Source organism: Epinephelus lanceolatus, chromosome 5 (genome assembly GCF_041903045.1).
Source record: "Epinephelus lanceolatus isolate andai-2023 chromosome 5, ASM4190304v1, whole genome shotgun sequence".
NCBI classification, from domain to species: Eukaryota; Metazoa; Chordata; class Actinopteri; order Perciformes; family Serranidae; genus Epinephelus; species Epinephelus lanceolatus.
In genome coordinates, this window is record NC_135738.1 from 8,296,363 (window position 1) to 8,322,080 (window position 25,718).

Genomic DNA, 25,718 nt, shown 5'->3' on the forward strand with positions numbered 1-25,718 from the left:
TTTTGTGTACTTTAGTGCGTCCAAATGGTGATGCGTTCACTTACTGTAGTACGTACATTAGTGCATCTGAACGGTGATGCATTCACTTACTGTAGTACGTACGTTAGTGCATCTGAACGGTGATGCGTTCATTTACTGTAGTGCGTAGGCCTACTTTAGTGCACCTGAACGGTGATGCATTTACTTACTGTTGTCTGTACTTTCAACAGCATTGCAACAGCGATGCGTTCACTTACTGTTTCACGTACTTTGTGCATCTGAATGGCAATGCGTTCACTTACTGTAGTACGTACTTTATTGCATCTGAATGGTGAAACGTTTACTTACTGTTTTCCGTAACTTTGTGCATTTCAACAGTGATGCGTTCACTTACTGTAGTACGTACTTTATTGCATCTGAATGGTGAAACTTTTACTTACTGTTTTCCGTAACTTTGTGCATTTCAACAGTGATGCGTTCACTTGCTGTTGTAGCTACTTTAGAGCATTTGAGCAGTGATCCATTCACTTACTGTTGTACATATTTAGTGTATTTGAATGATGATACGTTCAATTACCATTGCAGCGACTTAAGTGCATTTACTTCACCATCACTTACGGCCACATTTGTGTACAATATTTATTGAAGTAGAAGTACTTAAGTTAAGTACAATTGCCTACAAGTGGGGGGTGGGGGGCTCAGGGATCCAGTGTTGGCCCTAATCCTTTATTTGCTCACTTGTTGAGCCTTCTTTATTCTCTGTGTTATTAATATCTCACTTCTTTTGTATGCTGTTCTTTGGTATCTGTTATCAGGGCGTCGCTGCACCGAGGCAGGAATGTGTAGCCAACCTTGTCCTGTAGGTATTCATATCACCATGGGACAATTGACAGGAATTCACAGAGCAAACACATTAAAGTGAGTATGTGACGCAGTACAGTGAGTAAGAGTTACTGTAGAGTTATCAGAATCATTTCCTCCTCCTCCTCCAGGATGAATATCTGATACATTAACGCAGGTAAACACTCAGTTGTTCACCTTGTCACATTAAACTCATCAGTATTCAATACGCAGCAGGTCACCATGGCAATCAGTGGTCACCGTGATAACCACTATTAGTGTTGTGGTCCATTTACTGAAGGCTACAACGTGAGCGTGTCATCAGGAGCTTCTTTAAAAATAGATTTACAAACAAACAGATGGACTTTGGTTAAAGCACCAGTCTGCAGAGAGTCAGCAACAACATCAACAGGACACATTCAGAGTTCCTTTGGAAGACACGACACACTTATTGCATTCACAGGGAAGATTTAATGTACAGCTCAGAGTCTTTTTAAGGCCTCCAGCTCCACTCGAAAAAGGAGCCTCTGTGCTTCATCAGTCAGAGTCTGTGAAGGCATCACTGTAAGTAGCAGGACGAGATGTGAAACACCTTCAGCAATTATTTATTGAAGTATCTGACGCTTTGCTCTGTGACTTCAGTGAAAATCAGAGGGACAGATGGAACTTTAAATAAAAATAATACAAAAAAAAAATAATAATAATTTTGTAAATAAATACAAAAATGGGGAAACTCTGTTTGGGTGAACCGCCCAAATAAATCCTGTGAGTAGGAAACACTTGAATGCACATCAGAGTTTGTTTATTAATGCAGAGTCATGTAAAGTCGGCTCCACATCATCACCATCATCGTGGGTCCAGGGTGGTCTACAGCCTGTGTTAGTCTACGTACAGTCGTGATCTACTTGGAACACTGGTGTATAAAACCTCAGCAGCACTCAGAGGTCTCAACAGGAAAAGCTGCACAATTAAAACTCACTACAATCATCTGGTTTGAAATCTTAAACTGACAGAAAACTTCACAACCTCCACAGCAACGCTTCTGTGTGTGACGTCATCTTATTAAATCAAATCCATTTCATGCAGGAAGTCAAAGAGATTTTAAATTGTGAAAGAGATCAGAACTCAGAGTTTCAGGCTTTAAAAAGTGAACAGCCTTCAGTTTGGTGTTGTACAGAAGAAAGCATCTTAAAATATGAATAGTGCAAATACAGGACGCCACCTCATCAAAAGGACATAAAAATAGAGTTACATGATACCTGCAGTACACGGTTAATCACTGCTCACTAGGGCTGCAACTAACGATTATTTTCATTGTCGACTATATCTGTCGATTATTTCTTCGATTAGTCGACTAATCATTTTATCGAAAAATGTGTGAAAATGTTGAAAAATGTCGGTCTCTCCCAAACCCCAAAATGATGTCATCTAATGTCTTGTTTCGTACTCACGCCAAAGGGTTTTAGTTCCCCGTCATGAGAGAGTGTGTAAAACTGCCAATATTTGAACGTAAGAAGCTGCAATAAGAGTATTTTGGGGGACTTTTATAGTACTTTTCTATGAAAAATGACTCAAACCGATTAGTCGACTACTAAAATAGTCACGAGTATTTTAATAGTTGATTAGTCATCAATTAGTCAAATAATCGTTGCAGCCCTACTGCTCACATCTTAAAGGTCCAGTGTGTAAGATATAGGGGGATTTTGTGGTATGTAGTCGTGAGGATTGCAGATTGCAACCAGCTGAAACTTCTCCTGGTTAGAATTCAATCAGCGTTCACTGTTCAGAAGGTTTTTACAGGGAGCTGAATTATACACAGAGGTCTCTTCCTCTCCAAAACAAATGTAACAGGTGATTTACACCAGTAAAAACACTGAATAAAGCAGTTTCATGTAAAAAAACAAACAAAAACAAAATAAAAAAATCTGTGTTTCCCCAACGCTGCTTATGGCAGCGGGGCCTCAAACTATGGCTGCAAAAATGCAAATGTCTCTATCTAGAGCCAGTGATTGGTTTGTCCGTCTGCTCCCTGTGTAGATATTAACACCTCATTATAAGGTAACAAAAATACAAAGATTCAGGTGATTATATACTAAAGAAATATATTTATTATATTATATTATATTATATTATATTACATTTCATTTCAGCCAATGTATCCCCCTAAATCCTACACACTGGACCTTTAAATTTTGTCAAACGATCTAAATACCTGCTAAAACTCTTGTGAATGTTTGTCATCAAAGCGTCTGCAGGTGGGAGATTATCATTTTTAAGTATTATGGTTTGTCTTAGTTTAAGTTAACACAGTCTCCTCTTTGTTTCTTTAATGAGCGTTGAAACAGAGATAATTCCCTCTGACATGTTATCACTTATCAAACCAGCAAATCATCTCTCAAACAACACATTTGCTCAGTAAACTAAAGAGCAGCATTAATGTGCCAGCTGTTTCAGTTATTTTAGATTTTAATGGTTTTAAGGTCTGCATACATGTACTTTATTTCGCCCTGATGAAAGCAGTAATATTTTAGGTTGTAACGTCTCTCAACACAAGATAATGGCTCATCCTGTCTCCAATGGAGATAAACGACACATTCACCCCCAGCTGTCTGATTCTGGCTCAGTATGTGAACATGTGATATGTGAGCGTGTCTGTCTCACTCCTCAAAGTCTAATTTTCATATGGAAATGTTTTCATGCCAAGAATTCAAATATGTTTCATGACAAATGTCTCAGTCTGAAATAGTCACTTACTGGGTTTTATGTAAATGGTGTCAAATATTGTGTTTGTGTTAACGGCTGTATGCAGTCCCTTTGGCTGGGTCTCTGAGTATAATATATCAAGAGAATTTCTAAATGACAGCAGGAGCGAGTGGTTGTGTATTTATCTGCAGAGCCTGTGCCATCTGCCTGGATTTTCTTATTTTCTGTGTTAAGGACATTTATAGGTGTGTACCCCCACAGTGCTCAGGTGAGGTCTTCATAAAAAGGTAGTGACCAGACTGTAAGCAGCACGCATCCAAGAGGAATCCACAACACCCCCCCACCCCCCCACCCCCCACCCCCACTCTGTTTGCATGGACGAGAGGCAAAAACCTCGTGGAAAATATCTCTTTTCAGAAACACACATTGAGTCGACAGGGCCTCTGGTACTATTCTTTAAAAAAAAATACAAAAAAAAAACAAAAAAACCCCAAAGGGATCTGAATCAAGGTCGTTTATGTTAAAAAACTCAAATATATCTGTCAGTATTAGCTTAAAAAATCCAAATTATATTACACAACAGTGGAAAGAAAGATCATGACAGAGATTATTAACTGTGCAGCTCTCCTGTTAAATCGACCTACGTCTGCTGGGTGGTGTCATCTGCAGGACCAGCTCAGTGTGGAAGACCAACCGTGTCTACATCCAGACGAGGCTCTCACAGCGGGTACCAGCTCTACATTTCCTCTGCGATCTGTCAGTGAGGTTTACTCCTCCAGACCTCCACCACAGACCAGAATGTCTCCACAGGGACGGTCTACGTCCCTACGCTGGCCTATATGAGGGCGTTAAGGTGTCCAGAGTGTCCTACAGAGTTCAGCATCAGAGCCCTCTGATCCAGCACCTCCCTCTCCCGCCCCAGTGTCGCCCTCTCCTGCTCCACCATGGCTCTGTCCCGCTCCACCGCCGCCCGCTCTCTCTCCAGCCACAGCCTCTCCGCCTGCACCGCCGCCCTCTCCCTCTCCACCGCCGCCCTGTCCCGCTCCACCATCTCCCTCTCTCGCTCCAGCGCCGTCCTCTCCCTCTCCACCATGTCCCACTCCCTCTCCAGTCCACCCAGTGGCCCGTCGCACGCCTCCGAGCTGCGCTGGTTCTGCTCGCCACCGTCGCTGAACGTCTCCTGTCCATATTCTGAGGAAGAGGAGGGGGGAGGAGGAGGGGGAGGGGCTGGCCGGGACCTGTGTCTGGGGGCGGGGTCAGGGTCATCGTCCTGGGTGACGGGGGTGAGGAGGGGGGCGCTGCTCGTCAGGCGGCCCTCCATGGCTTCATTCATCAGGTGGAACCACGGCCAGGAGGAGGTGCTGTCTGCTACGCTCTCCATCCCAACAGGAGGATACTTCAGGTCCTGGACAGAGGAGGAGGAGGAGGAGGAGAGAGGAGAGGAGCGAGAGGAGGGGGAGGAAGGAGTGGGGGATGAGAGACGAGAGGAGGAGATATGGGATAGAGAAAGACGAGGAAGAGAAGACAGGAAGAAAGAGTAAGGAGATGAAGGAGTAGAAGGGAGGAGGAAAGGGAGCAAGAGGAGATAGGAAAGAGAGGAGGAGAGAGGAGTTGGGGGGAAGGGGGGAGGAGGAGGAGGAGAGAAAAGAGAGGAGGAAGAGAGCAGAGAGTGAAGGAGGAGACAAGAGGGAAGGGCAGACAGGAAGTAAGAGATGAGGAAAGGAGACGGGACAAGACGAGACGAGAGGGGAGAGAAGACAGGAGAGAGGAAAGGACAAAGAGGTGGAGGAGGAGAGTAGAAGAAAGAAAAGGAGAGAGGAGGAGTCAGAGAAAAGAGGAGAGGAGAAAAGTAAGAGGTAAAAGGAGGAGGAGATGGCAAGAGGAAAGATGGAAAGGAAGACAAAGAGGAAGAGGAGGAGGAGAAAGGTGAGATGAGACAGAAGGGGCAAGAACATGAGAGGAAGAGGAGAGAGTAGAGGGGAAAGACAGGAGGAGAAATGGTAGAGAGGAGAAGAGAAGGGAGAGGAGGAAGAGGAGAAAAAAAATAAAACATAGGTAGAAGAGTTGCCACAAAAACTCACTACAGCACGAAATGTGGATTAATCCTCCACTGAAAATAGTCCCCGAACAAAGTCACTATTTCCTCCTGTTTGTTAAATAAAATCTACAGTGAGCAGCTGTACGCATTACTGATGACACTACATGTTTGTGTTTATAAAGATCTTCAGTAGAAACAACTGAGCCTGAAGCTGAGAAACGTAGACTGGAGTTTAGTTGTAGCAAGCTGGCTGTGAACAAACCTTGTATCTCCTCTTCAGATTGTCCCACTTCTTCGCCATCTGGTATGTTGAGACCTTCCCCTGCAGCCCGAGCTCCTTCAGGATGGCCCTGAGTGACACGTGAACACATTCAGACTCATGTATGACACTATACATCTACAGTAACAAATACCTGGTCTGCATGATGAGATTTATTTATAACACAAAACAAACAGTTTCTTACTTCCAGGCAGCTTTGGCAGCATTTCTCCTTCCGGTGAACAATGCCTCGTTAGCAGCTCGGAGTTTGATCATCCTCCTGGTGTCCTGATCCGTCACTGCAGCAGACACACGGGTAAAGTCACAGGTACCAGTGTTTCTCCTATATGTATATAACAGCAGTGCTGCGCCGCTGCTAAATGATTAAAAATCTCTTCATACACAATTCGCTCGCTATCTCTATAATAATAATTTGACGTCTACAACTGTGTATAGATTTGTGTCTGAAGCCCTTCTCGTGTCAGCTGATGCCCTAAATATCTTCCAGCGGCACAAAATAAAACTCATACACTTCAGCACCGCTGCTGGAAAACATCCTTGGCTTAAACATTGAATTAAGAAGAACCCATCTTACTTTTATAAGAGAGATCTGAGGGCGTCGAACACTCCTCTCCACTGGCGTCAATGTAGGTCACGTTCCCATCAGCCTCGGCTGTGTCCCCCCCCACCATGCTCTCCAGCTCTGACACGCTGCTCCTCTCCGCCATCAAACAGTCTCTGTCAGCGGGCGGAGACGAGCCAAAGACGCCTCCACTTCCGTCCTCCTCGCTGCTCCAGACGGGTGTCACTCTGGGAGCTTTTCCCGCCAACCGCCCCTCCAGAGCGTCACTCATCAGCTGGAACCAGGGCCAGGAGGCGGGGTTAGTCTGACCCTCCATCCCCCGAGGAGGAAACTTCAGGTCCTGCACACATGCACGCACAACATCGCAGGTTTAACAGAAATTCCCTGAAGTAGTCTCGATACACTTACTACACTTACTATTAGTTAGTCAGTATCTAGTGCCTTTATTTCTCATGCTTCGTTCTGTATATTGTAGATGCTCGTAACGTGTTAAAGATTTTGTTTTATCTACCAAACAATCAAATACTTAAAAATATTCAGTTCAGTATGTAGTCAGACCAAGAAAAGCTACAAATTCTGACATTAGAGAACTTGGAACCATTAAAATGTTTGGCACTTTTGCTTGAAAAATAAATTAAATGATTAAAAAAATAGTTTCATGTAAATTTTCTATTGTTCAGTTAACCTATTAATCGACTTATTGTTGCAGATCTCTTCTAACATTAGTGCAAACAGGCCACATAAGCTTCTGCATTGTACATATACATGGGGCTCATTTATGCTCAACGTTAGATACAGAGACGGACAGGGACACAGAGATGGACACAGACGGAGCCTTCTGTCCATACTCAGCATTCATTTCCTTCATAATTGTACACGTTCTCTAAAAACATATGGATGCGGAAAAAACAGAGCAGTACCACCAGAGATTGTGGAAGCACTGTGGTGTAGTTCAAGCGAGACACGACTGTAGGAAATGATGAAGAAATTTTAAATAATAGTGGCATGGAACGAATCAGTAATATAGTGAAACGAATTCTTCGTTCCCATGTCGGGATGTAACGTTGTATGGCCGCACAGACGACAGTTGTCCACAATGCTGTCTCTGTTTAAATACACTATTAAACCTCCTCCACTGTCTACTTATTGTTGTCTAGTGCCACCTGTTGGCTGGATCTATCCCAAAATAAAGGACAACTGAAGTATGAGAGCAGAGACATTTACCATGTTTATACAGACTTATCTGTTTTCATACGTAAAGGGACAATAAATGAGCCTTAAGACTGATGGAGGTCGTCACCTTGAATTTGGTCTTCAGGTTGTCCCACTTCTTAGCGACCTGGTCAGGTGTTATCTTCCCTGTCAGACCCATCTCCTTCACTATCCCCCTGTGAACAACAAAAAAGACCAATTAATTATTTAAAGGATTCACTATGTTCGCTTTAGTTTCAGCTGGATGGTAATTTCTTTGTAAGTCCTAAGACATTGTTTGGCTCAGCGGGCGGACATGACACTCCACCACAAACATCTCTAAATGCACAGCAGAGCACAAATTCTACAGATTCTCTCATAACATGATTGGATATATATTATTAAGTGCTGCTTTACCTCCAGGCTGGCTTGGCAGTGTTCCTCCTCCCCGTGAACAGAGACTCGTTAGCAGCTCGCAACTCAATTAGTCGCCTGGTGTCGTCTTCTGTCACTGAAACGAAGGTAGAAAAAACTCAATTATAGTTCTCGTCATTTTAGAGTTTGTTAAAAGATGAAGATCTTGCAGCATTTCTTACATTTGTATGTGAACTCGGCCATCCGGTGCAGCTCACCCAGAGCCGAGGATCCGTTCTTGTCTTCATTATCAACCAGCAGGTCCATCTCCGACTCCGTCAGGAACTCAGCCATCCCGCCTCGGCTGCGGCGGGCTCGTTTCTTGGGCGTCGGTGACAGTGGCTCACAGTCCTCGTCTTCGTCCTCCACGATAGGCGTGAGGATGGGCGCCGCCCCGGCAAAGCGCCCTTCCATGGCGTCGTTCATTCTGTAGAACCAGGGCCAGGAGCTCGGGTTGGTCTCCACGCCTCGAGCGGGAAACTTCAGCTCCTGGTAGAGACAGAAAGTTCTACAGATCGTCCACAGAGGGACCTTATCGTCCTGTCAACACTGCCACCAACTCCTGCTGTCCATCCACAACTCACAGGGACGTCACTGCTTCTTTCCAACGTAAACTTAAACAACACAACTTAACAGTTTTAATTTGTGCACCGTAACAAAAGGATATCATTCATTTAAAAAAAGTCACCTTTTCCTGTTTTTATCCTCAACCTCTGAGGCTTTTTTGTACAATTGTTCCAAGTTGGATTCACCAAACTTTCTAAACTTGCTCGTTTCACCTTGATGAATGTTCATGACTCCATCCCGATTGCAGAGATTTGATCATAAGAGGAGCTGCAACGCTAAGTTGACCAACAGAGAATTGATCAAACATTTGATGATTCTGACTTCTCAGTTATAACAATTGGCTGCTTTTTACATCTTACATTATCACACATTGAATATCTTTTGGTTTTGGAGTGGTGGTCAGGCAGAGCAAGACATTATAATCACTATAGTCTCTATGAAATTATGATGAGCTTTTGTCATGGTCCTAATCAATATTTATAGTCAAAATTGACTTAAAATACAATCAGCAATTTAGTTAATTATGAAGTTATCCCCTCCTAATTATTAGCATAATCAATCCCAAATAATTCTACTTCTTCCACTTCTTCTGTTTGTGGTCTTGTTTCATTCACAAAATCGTCATTAAGAGTAAAAAGAAGAAGCAGAGCTTTAAGGTCGTGCTATCAGAAATCAGCTGACTAAAAGTGAACTAATTCACTGCAAGGGTCATTAGGACCTGAAATTATTACAACACATTAATATTGCTGTAAACGATGAGTCATCAGAGCAGCACACTGTGACCGCTGTGCTACTTTAGGAGGCAAAGTGGTCCATGACTTAGCTGAGAGGTGGTGAAGTAGATGTTACAGTCACACAGACAGACCAGAGTTTATTATACAGTGTTTGACGCTGAAGGTCAGATTCAAGTGCCTGCAGCGTCTTTTCAGTTCTGTTTACATCTCTGGCATTGTGCACATTAAGTTTTTCCATCTTAATAATATATTTATTGTTTATATTTAGTTTTATTTGCACTTGTACGTTCCACTTTAGAACAAATCATTTGGTACGAGTGTTTCTTGCTCTCAGCACACAGCGTCACCTGCACAGAGACGTCCCTATGAGTCACGAATAGGTGGTCTGTGGAGTTGGACATGGTTGGACCTACCTTGTATCTCCTCTTCAGGTTGTCCCACTTCTTTGCCAACTGATCCGTGGTCAGCTTCCCCTGAAGACCCAGCTCGTACAGGATGGCTCTGAAAGAAATAACACTCAGGTTGAATCTGACTGAAGACTTGAGACACTACAGATGAGTAAGGCTGTAGTGAATCAAAGACAATCTTGTTTGACTGAATTTTTACTGACTGTTCAACCTATCGATTAGTTGATGGGGAAAAATCTGCACATTGTCTCTAGATTATTTAAATCTGGCACAGTATACTGACTGACTCTACCAACGCATTCTGTCATGAGTATAGCTTTTTTTTTTCTTTGAATATTTACACTCTGCTATAAACCCTAGCAATAAAAATTGTGTGTCCATTCTGCAATAAGCGATGTACATTAAATAATGTTTAACTTTACAGTAAAACGCTGTGTTCATCACTGTCTCTTTTTACCCAGCTGTCCAATCACAGTGGAGCAGGGGCAGGCAGGCAACAATCATGTTGAATCCTTCTGCTTCCTCATAAAATGTTTTAAAGACATTTTCTAAAAACATTTTGAATATTTTGTGTTGTTTATATCCATGTTTCCCTCGCATGCAGTCTCCTTCACTTTTCCTTGTTGCAACATTTCTTTGTGTGTTACTGCCACCAAATGCACATCAGTGAAATTACTTGAAACCAACAGCAGGATGTGTGCGCATAATACAACCAAAACAGGGACCTACTCATAAACTCCACAGGGTCACTTTCAATCAATCAATCACTATTAGTCATTATTAACTCTGCTGGTTTGGAGCCTGTACACACACTAAGCTGCTCTGACAGACTCGATTCTAACTCTGTGAGGTCTGGATATTAAGAGTCTCACAGCTCAGCTCTACATGATTGGAGGGAAGCTGCTCTGGACCTGCTGTAGGAAGGAAAGAGAAACCATCTGAAACTACACTCACCTCCAGGCTGGTTTGGCTGAATGTTTCCTTCCAGTGAAGAGAGCTTCGTTCGCAGCTCGAAGTTTGATCATTCTCTCTGTTTCTGGTTCGGTCACTGTGAACAAAAGGAAGTTTTTAGTTACATGCTGATACACATTTAAGACAAAAAAATAGTAAATCCCTGTGCACAGCAGCACAGTGCTTCTTCTAGGTGCCAGCTGGTGCAGGATAAAAACTTCCAGCGCACACTAGAATATCAGGATTGACACAGAGTTTATTCAAAAATGTTTAAAAACAAAAGGAGCGAATAACGCGTTTCGCATGTTGCAACATGTTGCAACGTGCGAAACGCGTTGTTCGCTCCTTTTGTTAAGGTAGAAGAATTAAAAAGCTTAGAAGAACAACAACAATTCACTTTGCAATAAATTAAATTTCCTATCTGTGTTGGATCTGAACACACTGAGTCTTCGAGGATAAAACCCTTCAGTCTGCCTACTTTTATAGGAGCACTCGGTCATCCTTCTCCAGCCCATGGGGACCCCCTCAGCAGGAGGAGCCTCCGTGTGAACCGTCCCATCATCCCCTGCTGCTTCTTGCGCCACTGTGTCCTCCATCTCCGTTTTAATGAGGAACTCCAAGATGTCGGTGTTCTCCTGGTTCTGGTTGGGCTGGCTGTTGCAGCGGTGACCAGTGTTGCTGGCATTCTCTGGGCTCAGCACCAGGTTGCTGTTATAGAGGCGACCATGCATGGCTTCATCCATGATGTGGAACCAGGGCCACGACTCCACGACACCCCCGATGTTGTCCTGGCCCTGATAGGGCTGCTTCAAGTCCTGGAAAAGACATCGAGACTTACAGACACCCTGTTTTTCCAATGTGGCTCAGTTAAGGCCCCGGTCAGATAGAGAGCATTTTGCAGCTTGCTGTGTCCTTTTTTATTTTTTTTTTTAATTGTTGTTGCTAGGCAATCACCAAATTACCTATCATTAGCTTAATGGCTATTTTGCTGCGAGTCACAGATCTGTGCCTTAAATTCTGAATAAAAAATGGACAGGCAGAGAGCACTTGGGGGCTGCTCACAGGGAAACAGAGATCTGTGTGGGTACATGAGACCCTCAGGAAGTGGAGAAGTCACATGGAGTACGACAAGCTGGTCTCTAGAGCTTCGCCTGCATGATGCTTTATTGTACAATAAGTCTAGGACAGTTGGCAATCTGCTGTCAATCGTGGGGACTAATTATGGTTGGTAAAATGTTAGAAAAGTAGCAGAGGCTACAGCTTGCTCAGATATGTCTTACAGCTTGCCTTGCCTTACAAGGCACTCAGCAACACAAAAGCAGTGAGTACAAGGCTTTACTGTCATTGTAAACAATAACAAAAAGCGACTCAGGCTGCTAAATTGAGTTCTGTCTGATCGGGGTATAATCCAGGCTAAAATAATCCTGTTAGTTCTAGGGCTGTCCAGAGTACCATATTCGTGGATTCAAAGCTTCAGTTATAATTACTAGTGAGTATCTGAAGCTTTGATGGGATGGACGGGGGTAACAATAATCAATCATATCCATACATGATAAAAGCACACCCACACCGTTGTGTGTATGAGAGAGAGTAATAGAGAGGAGGACTATTGCAAGCAATGTTTCTGTAAATTATTAATAACTCAGGTCGGGCCTCATCACCAGATGCAAAGCAAGCACTTCCCTACAACTGGCAGCCACAGATGATCGTCTGCAATTCTTCTCACCTGTTCCTTTTCCTCATCGGACTGGGCTTAGGACACTGGCCTCATTCATGTCTGACTTTTTTTTTTATCTTTCACTTTCCTCCACCATTTTAGTATCAAAAAAGCAAAAACAAAAATCAAAGCATTTGAATACTGATTTGGATGTTGATTACCATGGCAACGACTGAAGCTTCGAAGCATTTAGGTGAGCCCTAATTACTTCTCTTTCAGAGAGAGTGCCCAGAAAATGGGAAAAAAAAGACACATTGCATACAGAATTAAAACATTACGCACAGCGCAAAATCCACATAGCACATAATATAAAAGAGGTAGCTATGAAGTACTAGAGCGTGAGAGTGCACTACAGCTGATTATTTTGTGTGCTGATTGAGAGTGTGAATGGTCGAAAAAAAAGCTAACTTGGTTCTTCAAACACAATTAACGGACTGATTTGTTGAACCTTAATTTAGGTAATAACAGTGCACTTTTATTTTGAAATAAAGACAACACAAGTAGAGAGATGAAGCCGTAATCAGCTCTCATATGATTGGCTGCTCATGAACAAAAGATTCATGGACTTCAGTCTCATTTAATGAAACTTGTTCCTTCCTTCATATTACTGTAATTAAGTTAGGAATTAGAAATGAACGCTGTTAGACTGTCACATCTAAATACAGTGAGTGGGAAGTGGAAGACAATTTAAGACTTTAATACTTTTATTTATGAACTTATTCTGTTCTGTATTTCATTATATTTTTGTATATAATTTATCTCTTATATGTGATAGTGTGATGATAATAATGACACCAATGGATTTCTGAAAAACCTGCCTGATCTCATCTAAAACCTTTACTTGCCTGAGAATGTTAAATGTTTTTTTGGAAATGGGTTCATATAAAACAAACCGCTGGTATTTATTAATGGTCTCACAGCAGCAATCAGACCAACAAACACCCAGGTATCCTATCTCTGCAGTCTCTGGATGTTTTAACTAAATAGTGGTAGATAAAATGCCTCTCTGAGCCACTGCTCCTTCAGATAAACACTTCAATCACCAGACGGCTGGTGACTGAAGCCTCAAGCCTCACTGCGTCACATGTTACCTTGTATTTTGTCCGCAAGTTGTCCCATTTTTTGGCAATCTGGTCAGCTGTCAGCTTCCCCTCCAGACCGAGGCCCTTTAAGATGGTGCTGAGGAACAAACAGGAGCGTCAACTGAGAGGAAAACTCACCAACAGACAGTTGTAGAGGAAATCCTTTACTGCAGTAAAAGTACTAACACCAAACTTTAAAAATACTCTGTTACATTAAGAGTCCTGCATTGAAAATGTTCCTTCAGTAAAAGTACGTAAGCATAATCAGTAAAATGTTGTTAAAGTACAGTCCCGATTCCAAAAAGGATGGGACTCTGTGTCGAACAAATAAAAAGACAATGCAACACATTCATTTATATACAGTTAAAAGACAAGTTATTTAATGTTCAAATCGATATAGTTCATTATTTATTTAAATATCCACTTATTCTGAATTTGATACCAGCTGCAACAAGCTCCAAAAAAGTTGGGAAAGGGGCAACGAAAGATTGGGGAAATTGTTGAACACTCAAAAACACTGAAACATTCCACAGGTTAATTGGTAACAGGGCTGGGAATGAAAGGGGCATCATCAAAAGGCTCAAAAGGTTCACAAGCAAGGATGGTGACTTTGAAAAATGGTGTGGCCAAAGAGTTAAACACTTTAAGAGCAACATTTCTCAATGCAGAATTGCAGGAATTTATGGATTTCACTATCTACAGTCCATAATATCATCAAAAGATTCAGAGCATATGGAGAAATCTGCATATAAGAGACAAGGCTGAAACCAACACTGAATGCCTGTGACCTCCAACCCAACTTCAGGCAGCACTGCATTAAAAACCAACATGACTGCATGAAGCAGTGGTGTCAAACCCATTTTAGTTCACGGGCCATAAACAGTTTGATTGGATCGCAGGTGTGCCAGACCAGTAAAACCACTGCATAATACCCTATACATAACAAACACCTTAAAAAAGAACATTTTAAAAACGCTAATCATTTTACAAAACAGATGACAGCCTGTGATTTCTCCACATTCAGTCAGTCAACTACTCGCTGTCATTTCATGTGCATCTTTCTGTACATTCCCACTCCTATGCAGTAATCCTGACATCACTACACCAAACTAAAGTCAAAGAAAAAATGTATATTCTTGTCGGAGTGGAAAACGGCTCTAACGCAGCATGTTGCAAGAAGAAAGCTACTCAGTGTTTAACTTGCTCCTGAAACCTGGCACCTCTTATGGTGAATTTATACTTCTGCAGAGGAAATCTCCGCTTGTCGCTAGGCTAATTTATACAATGTAAAATGTCATAGGCTTGTGCTAACACGTTAGCATGTTGTATTTGTTTGGAAAATGTGTTTAGTATAAGACAGTTGTTTTGTCAATGAATCTTGTGAGCTGTAATGAAGCCGACTTTTGCTATGTTGTCTTTGTTAAATGTTGCTGTTGTCCCTGGCTTCATATCAGCAGAGGAAATTTCCGCTATCCGCCAGGCTAATTTATACAATGTAAAATGCCATAGGCTTGTGCTAAAAACATTAGCATGCTCTATCTGTGGGGAAAATGTGTCCAGATAAAGACAAGTGTTTGTCTGTGATAGCTACGAGTTATAGTGAAACTGATTTGTGTAGTTGTGTTTGAAATTGTTGCTATTAAGCCATGTTTAATGTGTGTTTAATGTGTGTTTTGAATCAACTAAACTTTACAGCACTTCACAGAAACTCCACTACCAGTGTTTTGGAGGTGTAACTGTAGAGTGACACAGACACCACCGCACAAGTATAAATGCTCACAATGGCATAGGTCTGCCACACAACTATGAATCCCGCTTTAGCCCTCACAAGTGCATCACTATTAGGTGTGTAAGGTCATCCAGTGGGCCGGATTGGACCCTTTGGTGGGCCGGTTCTGGCCACCAGCCATATGTTTGACACCGTGGTATGAAGAATATCACTACATGGGTTCAGGAACACTTTGGAAGACCATTATCAGTTACCACAGTTTGTCAATGCATCGACAAATGCAAGTTAAGACTCTACCATGCTAAGTGAAAGTCATTTATCAACAGTATCGAGGATACACCACCGACCACATCAAAGACATCCCCTCCGTTGTGTCCCCAAGCAGTCCAACTTTTTAGAAATGTGTTTAAGGCATCAAATTCAGAGTAAGTATTTACAAAACACAATAAAGTTTATCAGATTGAACAATAAATATTTCATCTCTGTACTGTATTCAACTGAATATAGGTCAAAAAAGAACTTACAAATCATTGCATTCTGTTTTTATTTACATCTTACGCTGCGTTTTCTAACTTTTTTTGGAATCAGGGTTGTATTAAAGGTATTAAACTGTCCCCTGTGAATATCATATATGATCTAATTAGATGGTTCTGACTCATGCATTAATATAAAAGCAGTACCTTAGATTTGTACTCAACTTTCAGTACTTGAGTAAAAGTACTTAAACTACTGCCAACAGAAAACTTTTAAAATCCAAACCCTGGCTCATACCTCCATGCTATCTTGGCAGAGTTTCTCTTCCCTGTGAACAGAGCCTCGTTGGACGCCCTGAACTCAATCAGCCTCTTCACATCCTCCTCAGTCACTGCAGGTGGAGGGGTCAAAGGTCAGGAGTTAGGGCAAACTCACCTGTGCAGGTGTTTACATTACACACACCAGGATTACTTACTCTTATAGGAGTTTTCTGGGAACTGTGGCAGCGGATTCAGGGCTGACTCCATTGTGATCATGGAAGACGAGAGGGTCTGTGCTCCTGGGTCAGCTAGGGAGGAAGGAAGGGAAGGAAGCAAGGAAGGCTGGAAGTGTGCTGGTACTCAGGCCCGATGCTAACTAACTACATCCGCTAGCGCATCCTGCAGGTTTACCGGGTCCGTTTCCCCCGCAGCAGCGCTCCCCCGTCCATCATGTGAGGCAGTCCCGCTACAGATTAACCGTAACTTTGACCGGGCGGCGGTTAGATGTCTCCTCCCGAGGCTAACTCCCGGTAAACCGTTAAAAGAAGCAGTCTGCTAGCTAGCCTGAGGTAGCTAACCTAAACAACAAACCGACACGGAGCGGGGCTTCCCGCCACAAGACGACACCGGTTTCCGTTAGCTTGGCCCGATTCTGGTATCCGTTGTCTCACGTTATTATGTGCCATCGTCGCTGGAGTGACTGTAGCTGTAAATAAAGCCGTTACCGTTACCGGAGCTAGCCTGCATCCCGTTTGCTCTGCTCTGAGAGGAGGGTGCGCTCGATAACTCCGCCCTGGATCTGCCCTCCGTCACGGGACACACATCTGGGGAGGGCGGGGTTGGATATATAAACATAAACAGTGCAGCAAAATATTTAATAGGAACATTTTTACATTTAATACAATACAAATATTCAACGTTTCATATTTTCATAACATATAAAAACTATTACCATTTTTTATTTTCATTTTATTCTTGTTTTAGTTTAGGAGTTATGACCACTATTAATATGTAATAAAATAATATAATATAAAACTACTGCACAACAATTTCCCAAAATTTTAATGCTACTATAAGACATTATTATTATTATTATTATTATTATCATTATTATTATTATTATTATTATGACTATTATTTCACCCCTTTTCTCTGTTGTTTGTCATATTCCATACAGATGTATTAGGGGTTGGGGAAGAAGTATTTAGTGTAGCAATAACATTTCGATCCACAAATGTAGAGTATCAATTTCTTTTATTATACAAATGATTGATAATGCAAATACAAATTAAACTTTTGATAGATAGAATAATAAACTGCTTTTTCAGTCCACTAGATACAACAATAAAAATTATTGAAATGAGATGAACAGACTGAAAACTTTATCTTATTAGATAAAACAGATGTTGACAAATTTTACTTTTGGGAAAAAGGTAATAAATTACAGTATATTGTAATGTATGTTGTCACAATATTTAGCAAATCACAAAATGTTTAATGTATCTGAACTATCATGATAATATCGTATCATGGGGCCTCTGGTGATTCCCACCTCAAATACGAATCATATTCAGTTCTGTACGTCACCTTGTTTTCTTTGTCAGTGGATATTTTTTTGTTACTTTTACAGTTACACTTTAGTTTGTTTATTGCACTAAAAAATAGAGAGTGGAGATGTGTCATCAGCTGTGCTCTGATGTTTAAAAATGCAGCAAGTTTCTGCCACAGAGTTGACACTTCCATGCCTGGAAAACCCTTAAAAGAGGTACAGATGCAAAAATCCAGTTGTAGCTGTGGAAACGAGGTGTGTTGGTTTGCCTATTGTGTCAGCTAACATTTCTCTAATACCTTATTCTCCACCAAATGAGCTCTGGTTCTTGAACTGGTTCCTTTCATGATTATTGGACTCTACGATTTTTTTATCAACAGTGTGTTTCACAATGCACAATGGAAGTAGCAGCAAAATCACACATCACATTGATTACCTTTGTTCTGTTATTACAGATAGTTGTTTTTACCCAAAAAACAAGTATGGACCAACTATTACTGGGACCACTGCATGCTCCTTTTTTTCTCATGATTCCTGACGTGACCTATTGTTGCCTTTTCCATTCTCTCTTTACAACCTGTAGAATAAGACACGCCCACTGAACTCATCACAGTTTGCACCTCAGGCCAAGGGAACCCTGCTATTTTTTGGTTCCAGCTAAGAATCAACTTTTCGGGTACCAAACCAATTTGTTTTTGGTCAAAATGCTCCTAACGAATCAAAAATAGGCGCAGGAATGCTAACGAAACCCTTCCATCTTGGTGGGAAAGGGTTGACAGTGAGATCTAGGATTTTAACACTGGTTTTAATTTGGCGACTAAGTGTGTCACTACGTCCTGTCACAATTGTCAACTTTCATGTGTGTTGGATTTAGTGTCATCAAGAGGTGAGGCTGCAGATGCAACCAACTGAACACCCCTTCTCTCACACTCACTTTCCAAGCATGTATTCGAACCTAAGGTGGCCTCCATGTAACAAAAACACTCGAAAGGTGAGTGTTGGGCTTGTCAGTTCTGGGCTACTGCAGAAACATGGCGGTGCAACATGGAAAGCTCAGTAGACGTAGACCTGCCCCGTGTGGATGTCTCATTCTAAGCTAATGAAAACACAACGATTCTTTCAGGTGATTTTACACTAAAGAAAATGCACTTATAAATATTAGCTTAAATTTCTGCCCATATATCCCCCAAAGTCCTACACACTGGCTCTTTAAATGGAGGTTTTTACATCAAAGCAGAGGAACACAGAGTCTTTATTAACACATGAAGAGCAGTTGGCAACAGGAACAACCAAGCTGCCAGGAATAGTTGTCAGAGGTCCAAATCTGTTTATCTGAGGGCCTTTTGAAACATGAACTTTATCTATACAACACAGAACAACACGTCCTCCGCTCACAGTTTCTCAACAAGCCTCTGGAACAAAGAAACCAGTCTCTGTCTGGTCTCCAGCTGGTCTGGATCCAGATCTGCAGTCATCAGCCTCTGGAAGAACTTGGTCTGTAGCACGACTTCCCTTTCTGTCGCCATCTCAGGCCGATGTCCGTTTTTCTCTCTCCTCACCAGCTCTTTCTCTAAATCCTCTCTGGCTCTCTCTAGAAACACTCGGTCTCTCTCTAGAAAAGCTCGGTCTCTGTCTAGAATCGCTCTGTCTCTGTCTAGGCACGCTCGGTCTCGATCCAGATTCACTTGGTCTCTCTCTACAGCTGCTCTGTCTCTTTCCACAGAAGCTCTGTCTCTTTCTAAAGCTGTTCTGTCTCTCTCCAGAGTGGCTATGTCTCTGTTCAGCAGCTCTCTGTCTCTTTCTAAAGCTATCAGCTCTCTGTCAAACTCAGCCTGCTCTCTTTCCAGAGCCTGCCACTCTCTCTGCAGCTCAACCAGCTTGTCGTCCACCTCAGTGGCTGCCTTGGCGGTGTGGCCAGAGGAGGTAGAAGGCTTGTTGACGTTGGAGGTGCAGTCAGGCAGTAAGGTGGCGTAGAGCACAGCAGTCTGGCTGCTGTTTATCACAGGTTGACTCTCCATCATAGTCAGCTCACACTCAGTGCTTCTCACATGATTTCCGTCTCCTCTGGTTGCAACAACTTTAGCAGGTGATACACTTGTGTTCACTGCCTCAACATTCCCTGACGCTTCGATGACACTGAGCTCCAGTACCTCCTCGATCATACTGTCATCCTCAAGAGGTGCTGAATCATCTCCTCTCAGTCCAGAAAATGTTGCATTTGAGCTGGGAAGAGTGAGCGGAGGCAGAATGGCCTTGTGATCCTCATCCTCATCCACCAGGCATGGCTTGACTATGGCGGCGGTCCCGGCCAGGTCGCCACTCAAGGCCTTTTCCATCAGGTGAAACCAGCGCCACGAGCTGGGCCGGGTCACGTTCTCCATGCCCACTGGAGGGTTCTTCAGCGCCTATACAGGAAAAGGACAGCAGAGTTTAAAGGTGTCTTATAGTAGTCTATCAGCAGTATCTATGACTTTACTCAAACTGGAGATGTGTCTCACTGAGATTAAAAATCTCCTACAGTGTGACAACATTAGGGATGTGCATGATTAACTGACTTGGCACCAGGAATATCAGCTGGTTACACTTAGTATTATTTATTTTATTCTATTTTTTAGAATTTCTTTCGGTCAGCAAATAGAAATAAGAACATCATGTATTAATTTACAAATTCATGTAGATAAAGTCACAGCCTCTCACAGAAAACGGCAGATACTTAAATAGTACAGTGCAAAACATTACAGTAAAGTAATTTAACATAACTTGGACACCTCTGTAGTCGGAAAAAGGTGTAGGCTGAAGCTACAGCTTATAACACCTACCCTTTTAATGGCACATCATATTTAGCAATCAACAACAAAATAAACCAAAACAGGCAAACAAGATGAAATACAACACACACAAAAGAAAAAAACAACTAACAAAAGGCAACTTACACACTTTAAGTTCCTGTGCCCTGTTCGTCTTCGTCAGTATTCGGCTTCCTACCTCTTGAGCAAAAGCAAATGCCACAGCCCTTTTCTCTGGTCATGTAATACTAATTTTTAAAGTATTAATGTCTTTCTAGACAGCCCAGTTTTATGAAAGGACCTTCTTTCCAGCAGTGAAATACTTCTTTAACTCAAGGTCTGTCCAAAACCATCAAGTCCTCAAGAGACCTCACGCAGACTGCAGTTTCTGCCACTTGTGTTGCAGACTTCATTAGGAAGGTTATGGCAATATGGATGTGATGATGTAAAGAAATTAAGATTGATAATAACAGTAATAAAGCAGATCAACCACTTTAATAAAATGCTGCACACAATTTAATAGCCATACTTTTCATAATATTAATAATTTTTCTTTTTTAATGTATAATTTTGCTGATGCAGTTATATTTACCTTGCTGTTAAGAGTATTTCAGGAAAAAACTTTAAGATGGGTTGACACTGTGTTAAATTAATGAGTTCTTAAGTCCATCTTACATCATGTTATCAGCCAAGGTGCCAAGAAGAGGACTGTAGCTGTGTCCCAAATTCAGACTCCACATTAAATCTAAGATGGTTTAGAGTCTGAGGCCTGAAGTATTCACACTGAGAGAAACACTGACTGTAAAAATAACAAGAAAAGCTGGACTGACCCTGTACTTTTCTTTCAAGTTGTCCCATTTCTTCTTCAGCTGCCGTGGCGACACCAGGCTACTCTGGATCCCCATTTCTTTCCTTATGGCCCTGCAGGAGAGCAGAGAGTTCATCGTCAGTGATGTGGATCACATGCAGTATCTGAATGTAGTCTGAGAGATCAAAGAGGAAAACCAGACTGACCTCCAGCCTCTCATGGCAGAGTTCCTCCTGCCAGTAAAGATGGCGTCATTTGTGGCACGAAGGTGTATCATCAGTGAGATGTCTCTGTCCGTCACTACAGAAACACAGTCATCATCAGTGTCATTATTTAAGGTTTCACCACATTTGTTTCTGCTGAAAGAAGCTGCCTCATTTTAAAGAGTCATCTGTTTCCTGCTGAGTTAAACAATAAAACTGTCAGGATAAAACATGTTTTTTTTCTTGAGGACTGTAAAGAAAACCACTGTGTAATCGGACATCACATCTGTGCTGGACTGTGGAGATATCCTGTACTCTCTCACTGCTCATTCCACCTTTTAACAACTTGATCCAGTTCACTGTACCCCGTGTGCCAATACAGGGGATAAATATTGCACTCATCAAAGTAAGAAACAGTAGCAACAGGAAGAGAATTGCTCACTATCGTCTCAGTTTATAAATGTCTCCTACTGAAGCTGTTTGAGTATATGACATCTTCTCCAATTTAAAATTACAGCTCATCAGAGCAGATCTCAGGTCTGGCTAACTCTGATACTGCCACCAGTAAATACTGAACTGAAAAGACGTTAAAACTTCAAAGTTAATTGCATGGCGGAAATTTAAACTGTTAATTCTGAATATTTTAGAGATGTGCGTGATTGTTTCTGATGCCGTTGTTGTGTGTCTAATTTCTGTTCTATTTCTTCTGATGTAGCTACTCAACACTGTTATAATCAGTGGTTGAAAGTAACAAACTACATTTGCTAAAGTAATGTACTTAAGTTCGAATTTGAGGTACTTATACTTCACCTGAGTATCTTCATTTAATCTCAGAGGGAAATATAGTTTTTTATTCCACTACATTTATTTGATAACTATAGTTATTAGTAAGTTTTCACATTAAGTTTTTTACACAAGAATCATGTGTGCTTCTAAAGTATGTAAGATTCAGCCTCACAAGCAAATATAAGAATAGCTTCAGCTCAACCACGTGAATAATCACATACAATGTCAATATAACCTCTGTAACGTATGACATCGGACTAAACTCTCCACAAATGTTACGTAAGACACTTACAAATGGGTCATTCTGCGAAATGAGCACTTTAGCTTTCAACACTTTAGTACATTTTGTTCACAATACATGTTGAATGCAGGACTTTTCATTGTAATGGAGTGTTATTGCCGGTTGATACTTATACCAACAATAATTACCTGTCTTGAAACCTTCTGATATCTCTGCCACTATCAATTAGGGCTAAATATTTAATACAGTAAATAACGTGTCGAACGTCAGTTAGCAAGACACACGTTACCACGAAAACAGTGTTACCATTATGAGCTAACGTTAGCATCTCCATCACAACAACAACGTCACGAATTAAATGTTTTATTAAATGGCTGTGAGTCTGTCCGCAAAAATATCATCTTAAATATCTAAAAATGTGTTTAAATCACATTACTTTTATATGTGTTCTCCATTTTTCACGCTTTTAGTTCCTCTCACCAACAACTAGACACATCCGGCGGCAACCGGAAGAAGCTTCTTCTTCTGTAAATCAGCGGGAGTCACCGGTGGCGCTCTTCTGCCACCAGCAGGCGGATTTATATACTTTTTTTTTTTTTAATTTGGGTAGCAAATATTATTAAATTATCATTAAGTTTCAGTCAATAAAAATACATAAAAATAATACAAAAACCAGAAATGAATTAATAAAAAAGTTAAATAGTTAATGACACGTGTTTAAACACTGATGCAGATTTAAAGATAACCAAGAGGGAGTCAGATTTAAACAAACTCTTCAGACAGATAAAGTTTTTAAAACATATTAATATTCAATGGCATTTATTCAAATAATAAAACATATATGGTGATATTATGGAAAAATAACACAAAGTCAATATTATATTATATTATATTATATTATTTTGTATTATATTACATAAGGGCAGGTGGTGTATTTACAATACCTCAAACCTTAGATAACATTGAACTTATTATAACTTTATGTTGTTCTGTTCTCAAAGCTTAAAAAGTTGTTTCTGTTTCACTGCCGCACAACAGCAGAAAAAAAAAAAAAAAATATCATAAATAAAGTGATTGATTGGTAATATACTAAAATTTTTAAGGGATACAGGAACTTTTTATTAAAACAATTTTAATCCCAAAAGCACTCACATTTTCGTGGGTGTTGGCAATAAAAAGAGGATAACTTAAGGGACTTTTGGTACACTCTTTCTTATTAGTAACTGTGTAATCATCGCAAAAAATATTTTAAAAATCCACTCACTAAAAAAACCTCCATGAATTAAATAAATATCACAGTAAGAGTTTTTCATTGAATAATTAACTTGATTTATTTCAGTGTTTACAGGAAGTGAACGCACCTCTGTCGCCCTCTATGGGCAGCAGGAAGCCTCTACAGCGTGAACCTGCTCAGCATCCTGCAGCACGAGCAGCTGTCAGGATCAATGTTGTTACGTAACACCGGAAGTGAGTCCAATATTTCAAAATCAACGTCTTTTAAAGTTGACAAAACTCCCTGGAAACTAGTAACCCTTAAAAAAAGATGTGAAGTATGGAAATCATATTTTTAGATGTCACATAATGGCTCTGGTTGTCAATTTTTTTTTATATATATATATTTGTTTTGAATTATAGCTGAAATAGTTAGTTGATCAGCTGAATGCAATTAGTCATCACCTACTTTGATTATCAGTTTACTTTATAAATTATTTTTATGGTAAAATTGTCAGACAGTCCTCACTGTTTCGTTATTGTCTCTGACATTGTTTTTGGTTTTAAATAATTTGACAGACATGGTTTTCTAGACAAAATAGTTCAATTAATTAAGAAGATAAATATTTGATAATGACAACAATCATTAGCTGCAGCCTCATATTGCATATTCTGGTATCTTATTAGCCAAGTTTTATTTACTGAAGCTGTGATGTGTGATGTGCTAAAGATCAGATGTAAAATACTTTTTTTTTTTTTTTGTATATTTTAATCTTAACCCCTTTTACTTTTCTTTCTTTCATTTTTTTTCTCTTTTGTGTTCATTAATAAAACATAAGCCAAACAGTTGGGTAAACTGCATGTAAGCAGGTACTTAATTAAAAAAGACAAGTATTACCAGAGACATTTCCTTTAAAGTATGCAAAAGTTCCTGTTATGCACAATGGCTCCTGTCACAGTGTTAAAGTTGTTTTTTATTTTACTTTTCTTACTGATAAACTCACAGGAATCCAAGCTATTTTATATAACTTTAGTTATAGTAACTTTATAGCAAATCTGATCAGCCACAACTGAAAACACGTGAGAGGTTGTGCAGAGCTTTTAATCTGTAACAATGCATCACATTTGATCAATTAATCATATGTTTTGTCTGTAAATTTAAAGTAACTGCAGCTGTTCGATAAATGCAGTGGAGTAAAATAACCTTACATGTAGTGGAGTAGAAGAAGATATTGCGAATATTCAAATAAAGTCAGTCTACTTACTTTATACTGCAGGAAATAAATCAAACTAGTAGCCTATCTATATACTCTAAAAAAAATTATAGGGTTTGGGGATAATGTTCAAAATAAAGACACTTTTCAGCATGTAAAAAAACGTTGTTTCAGATTTGAGTGTTTTAGTCAGTTGACAACTTATTTTAAGAAGTTGGTTAAAATTAAAAGCATATTTGACATTTGAGTGGGATGGAATTAAAAGAAATAGGTTAGAAATAGGTTTAGACCACTAAATATCTGCAAAACTTTTGGATAAATATTAAGTTGGTCCTACTAAATAAAGTGTTACTAGGTCAAAGTAAATCATGTTGGTTGTGCTGAACTAACTGAGTTTGTAAGATTATAAAAGACTACAGTTTACTCAATAATGCCAGAGCTGGAAGTACTTAAAAAGATACATGCAATTTTTTTTTTACCTTATTTTTCTTTTAAGCTGAACCAGTGGGATTTTTTAGAGTGACAGGGCAAATCAAGACATACCAAAATACAGATTATGATACAGGATTATTTTTTTCACTTCAGTTTTTCTATCTTTAATCAAGCTTAAAGGGACTTCTGCAAAAAAAAAAAAAAAAAACCTGACACCTGTCTTTCGTTTAAAGAAACAGTGTTAGTATTTTACAGAGCCACTGAGCAGATACTAATACTCAAATACTGGCGAATTTTGCTTTTTAAAAACCTAATTATGTAAATACATATGTTGTGCTACGTAAATATTGTAAATTGATGCATTTAACGACAACTAATTACCAAAAAAATCAGAGTTTTGTCCCTCTGTATGGGGTAATTAAATTGCCCACCAAATGACTTCCGGGAACAGCACAGAATTGCCAAGCATTTTGGACCTCCACTGTCGCACCTCTATTCAAGGGCTCTGGTGTTTTATTTTGAAGGTGATGACCGGAAGCTCCGCCTTGTTTCCGGTAAC

At 40.5% G+C, this 25,718-nt stretch overlaps 2 protein-coding genes across 2 annotated transcripts; both read right to left on the bottom strand.

The window, feature by feature from the left end:
- Positions 1-1,606: 1,606 nt before the first annotated feature.
- LOC117261866 (uncharacterized) lies at positions 1,607-16,721 on the bottom strand. Its single transcript, XM_033634420.2, has 13 exons — positions 16,144-16,721; positions 15,966-16,059; positions 13,475-13,562; positions 11,145-11,481; positions 10,670-10,763; positions 9,722-9,809; positions 8,190-8,496; positions 8,011-8,104; positions 7,703-7,790; positions 6,415-6,742; positions 6,025-6,118; positions 5,823-5,910; positions 1,607-4,927 (listed from the first exon to the last, which is right to left on the bottom strand). The coding sequence occupies exons 1-13, from the start codon at positions 16,202-16,204 to the stop codon at positions 4,358-4,360; spliced, it is 2,331 nt and encodes a 776-aa protein (XP_033490311.2). The 5' UTR covers positions 16,205-16,721; the 3' UTR covers positions 1,607-4,357.
- A 444-nt stretch (positions 16,722-17,165) lies between these two features.
- On the bottom strand, positions 17,166-22,864 carry LOC117261666 (uncharacterized). The gene is made up of 4 exons (XM_033634073.2): positions 22,738-22,864; positions 21,278-21,371; positions 21,094-21,184; positions 17,166-19,882 (listed from the first exon to the last, which is right to left on the bottom strand). Exons 1-4 carry the CDS (start codon positions 22,754-22,756, stop codon positions 18,869-18,871), a joined length of 1,218 nt encoding a protein of 405 aa, XP_033489964.1. The 5' UTR covers positions 22,757-22,864; the 3' UTR covers positions 17,166-18,868.
- Between the last annotated feature and the right edge of the window lie 2,854 nt (positions 22,865-25,718).

Coding starts and splice junctions, on each gene's coding strand:
- LOC117261666 (XM_033634073.2), bottom strand. Junction 21,185..21,277: donor TCTGCCATGAGAGGCTGGAG/GTCAGTCTGGTT, acceptor GCTCTCCTGCAG/GGCCATAAGGAAAGAAATGG. Junction 19,883..21,093: donor ACTTGAAAGAAAAGTACAGG/GTCAGTCCAGCT, acceptor TTTCCTGTATAG/GCGCTGAAGAACCCTCCAGT.
- LOC117261866 (XM_033634420.2), bottom strand. CDS start 16,204: ATGATCACAATGGAGTCAGCCCTGAATCCGCTGCCACAGTTCCCAGAA. Junction 11,482..13,474: donor ACTTGCGGACAAAATACAAG/GTAACATGTGAC, acceptor TGTCTTTTCCAG/GACTTGAAGCAGCCCTATCA. Junction 5,911..6,024: donor GCTGCCAAAGCTGCCTGGAA/GTAAGAAACTGT, acceptor CGTGTCACTCAG/GGCCATCCTGAAGGAGCTCG.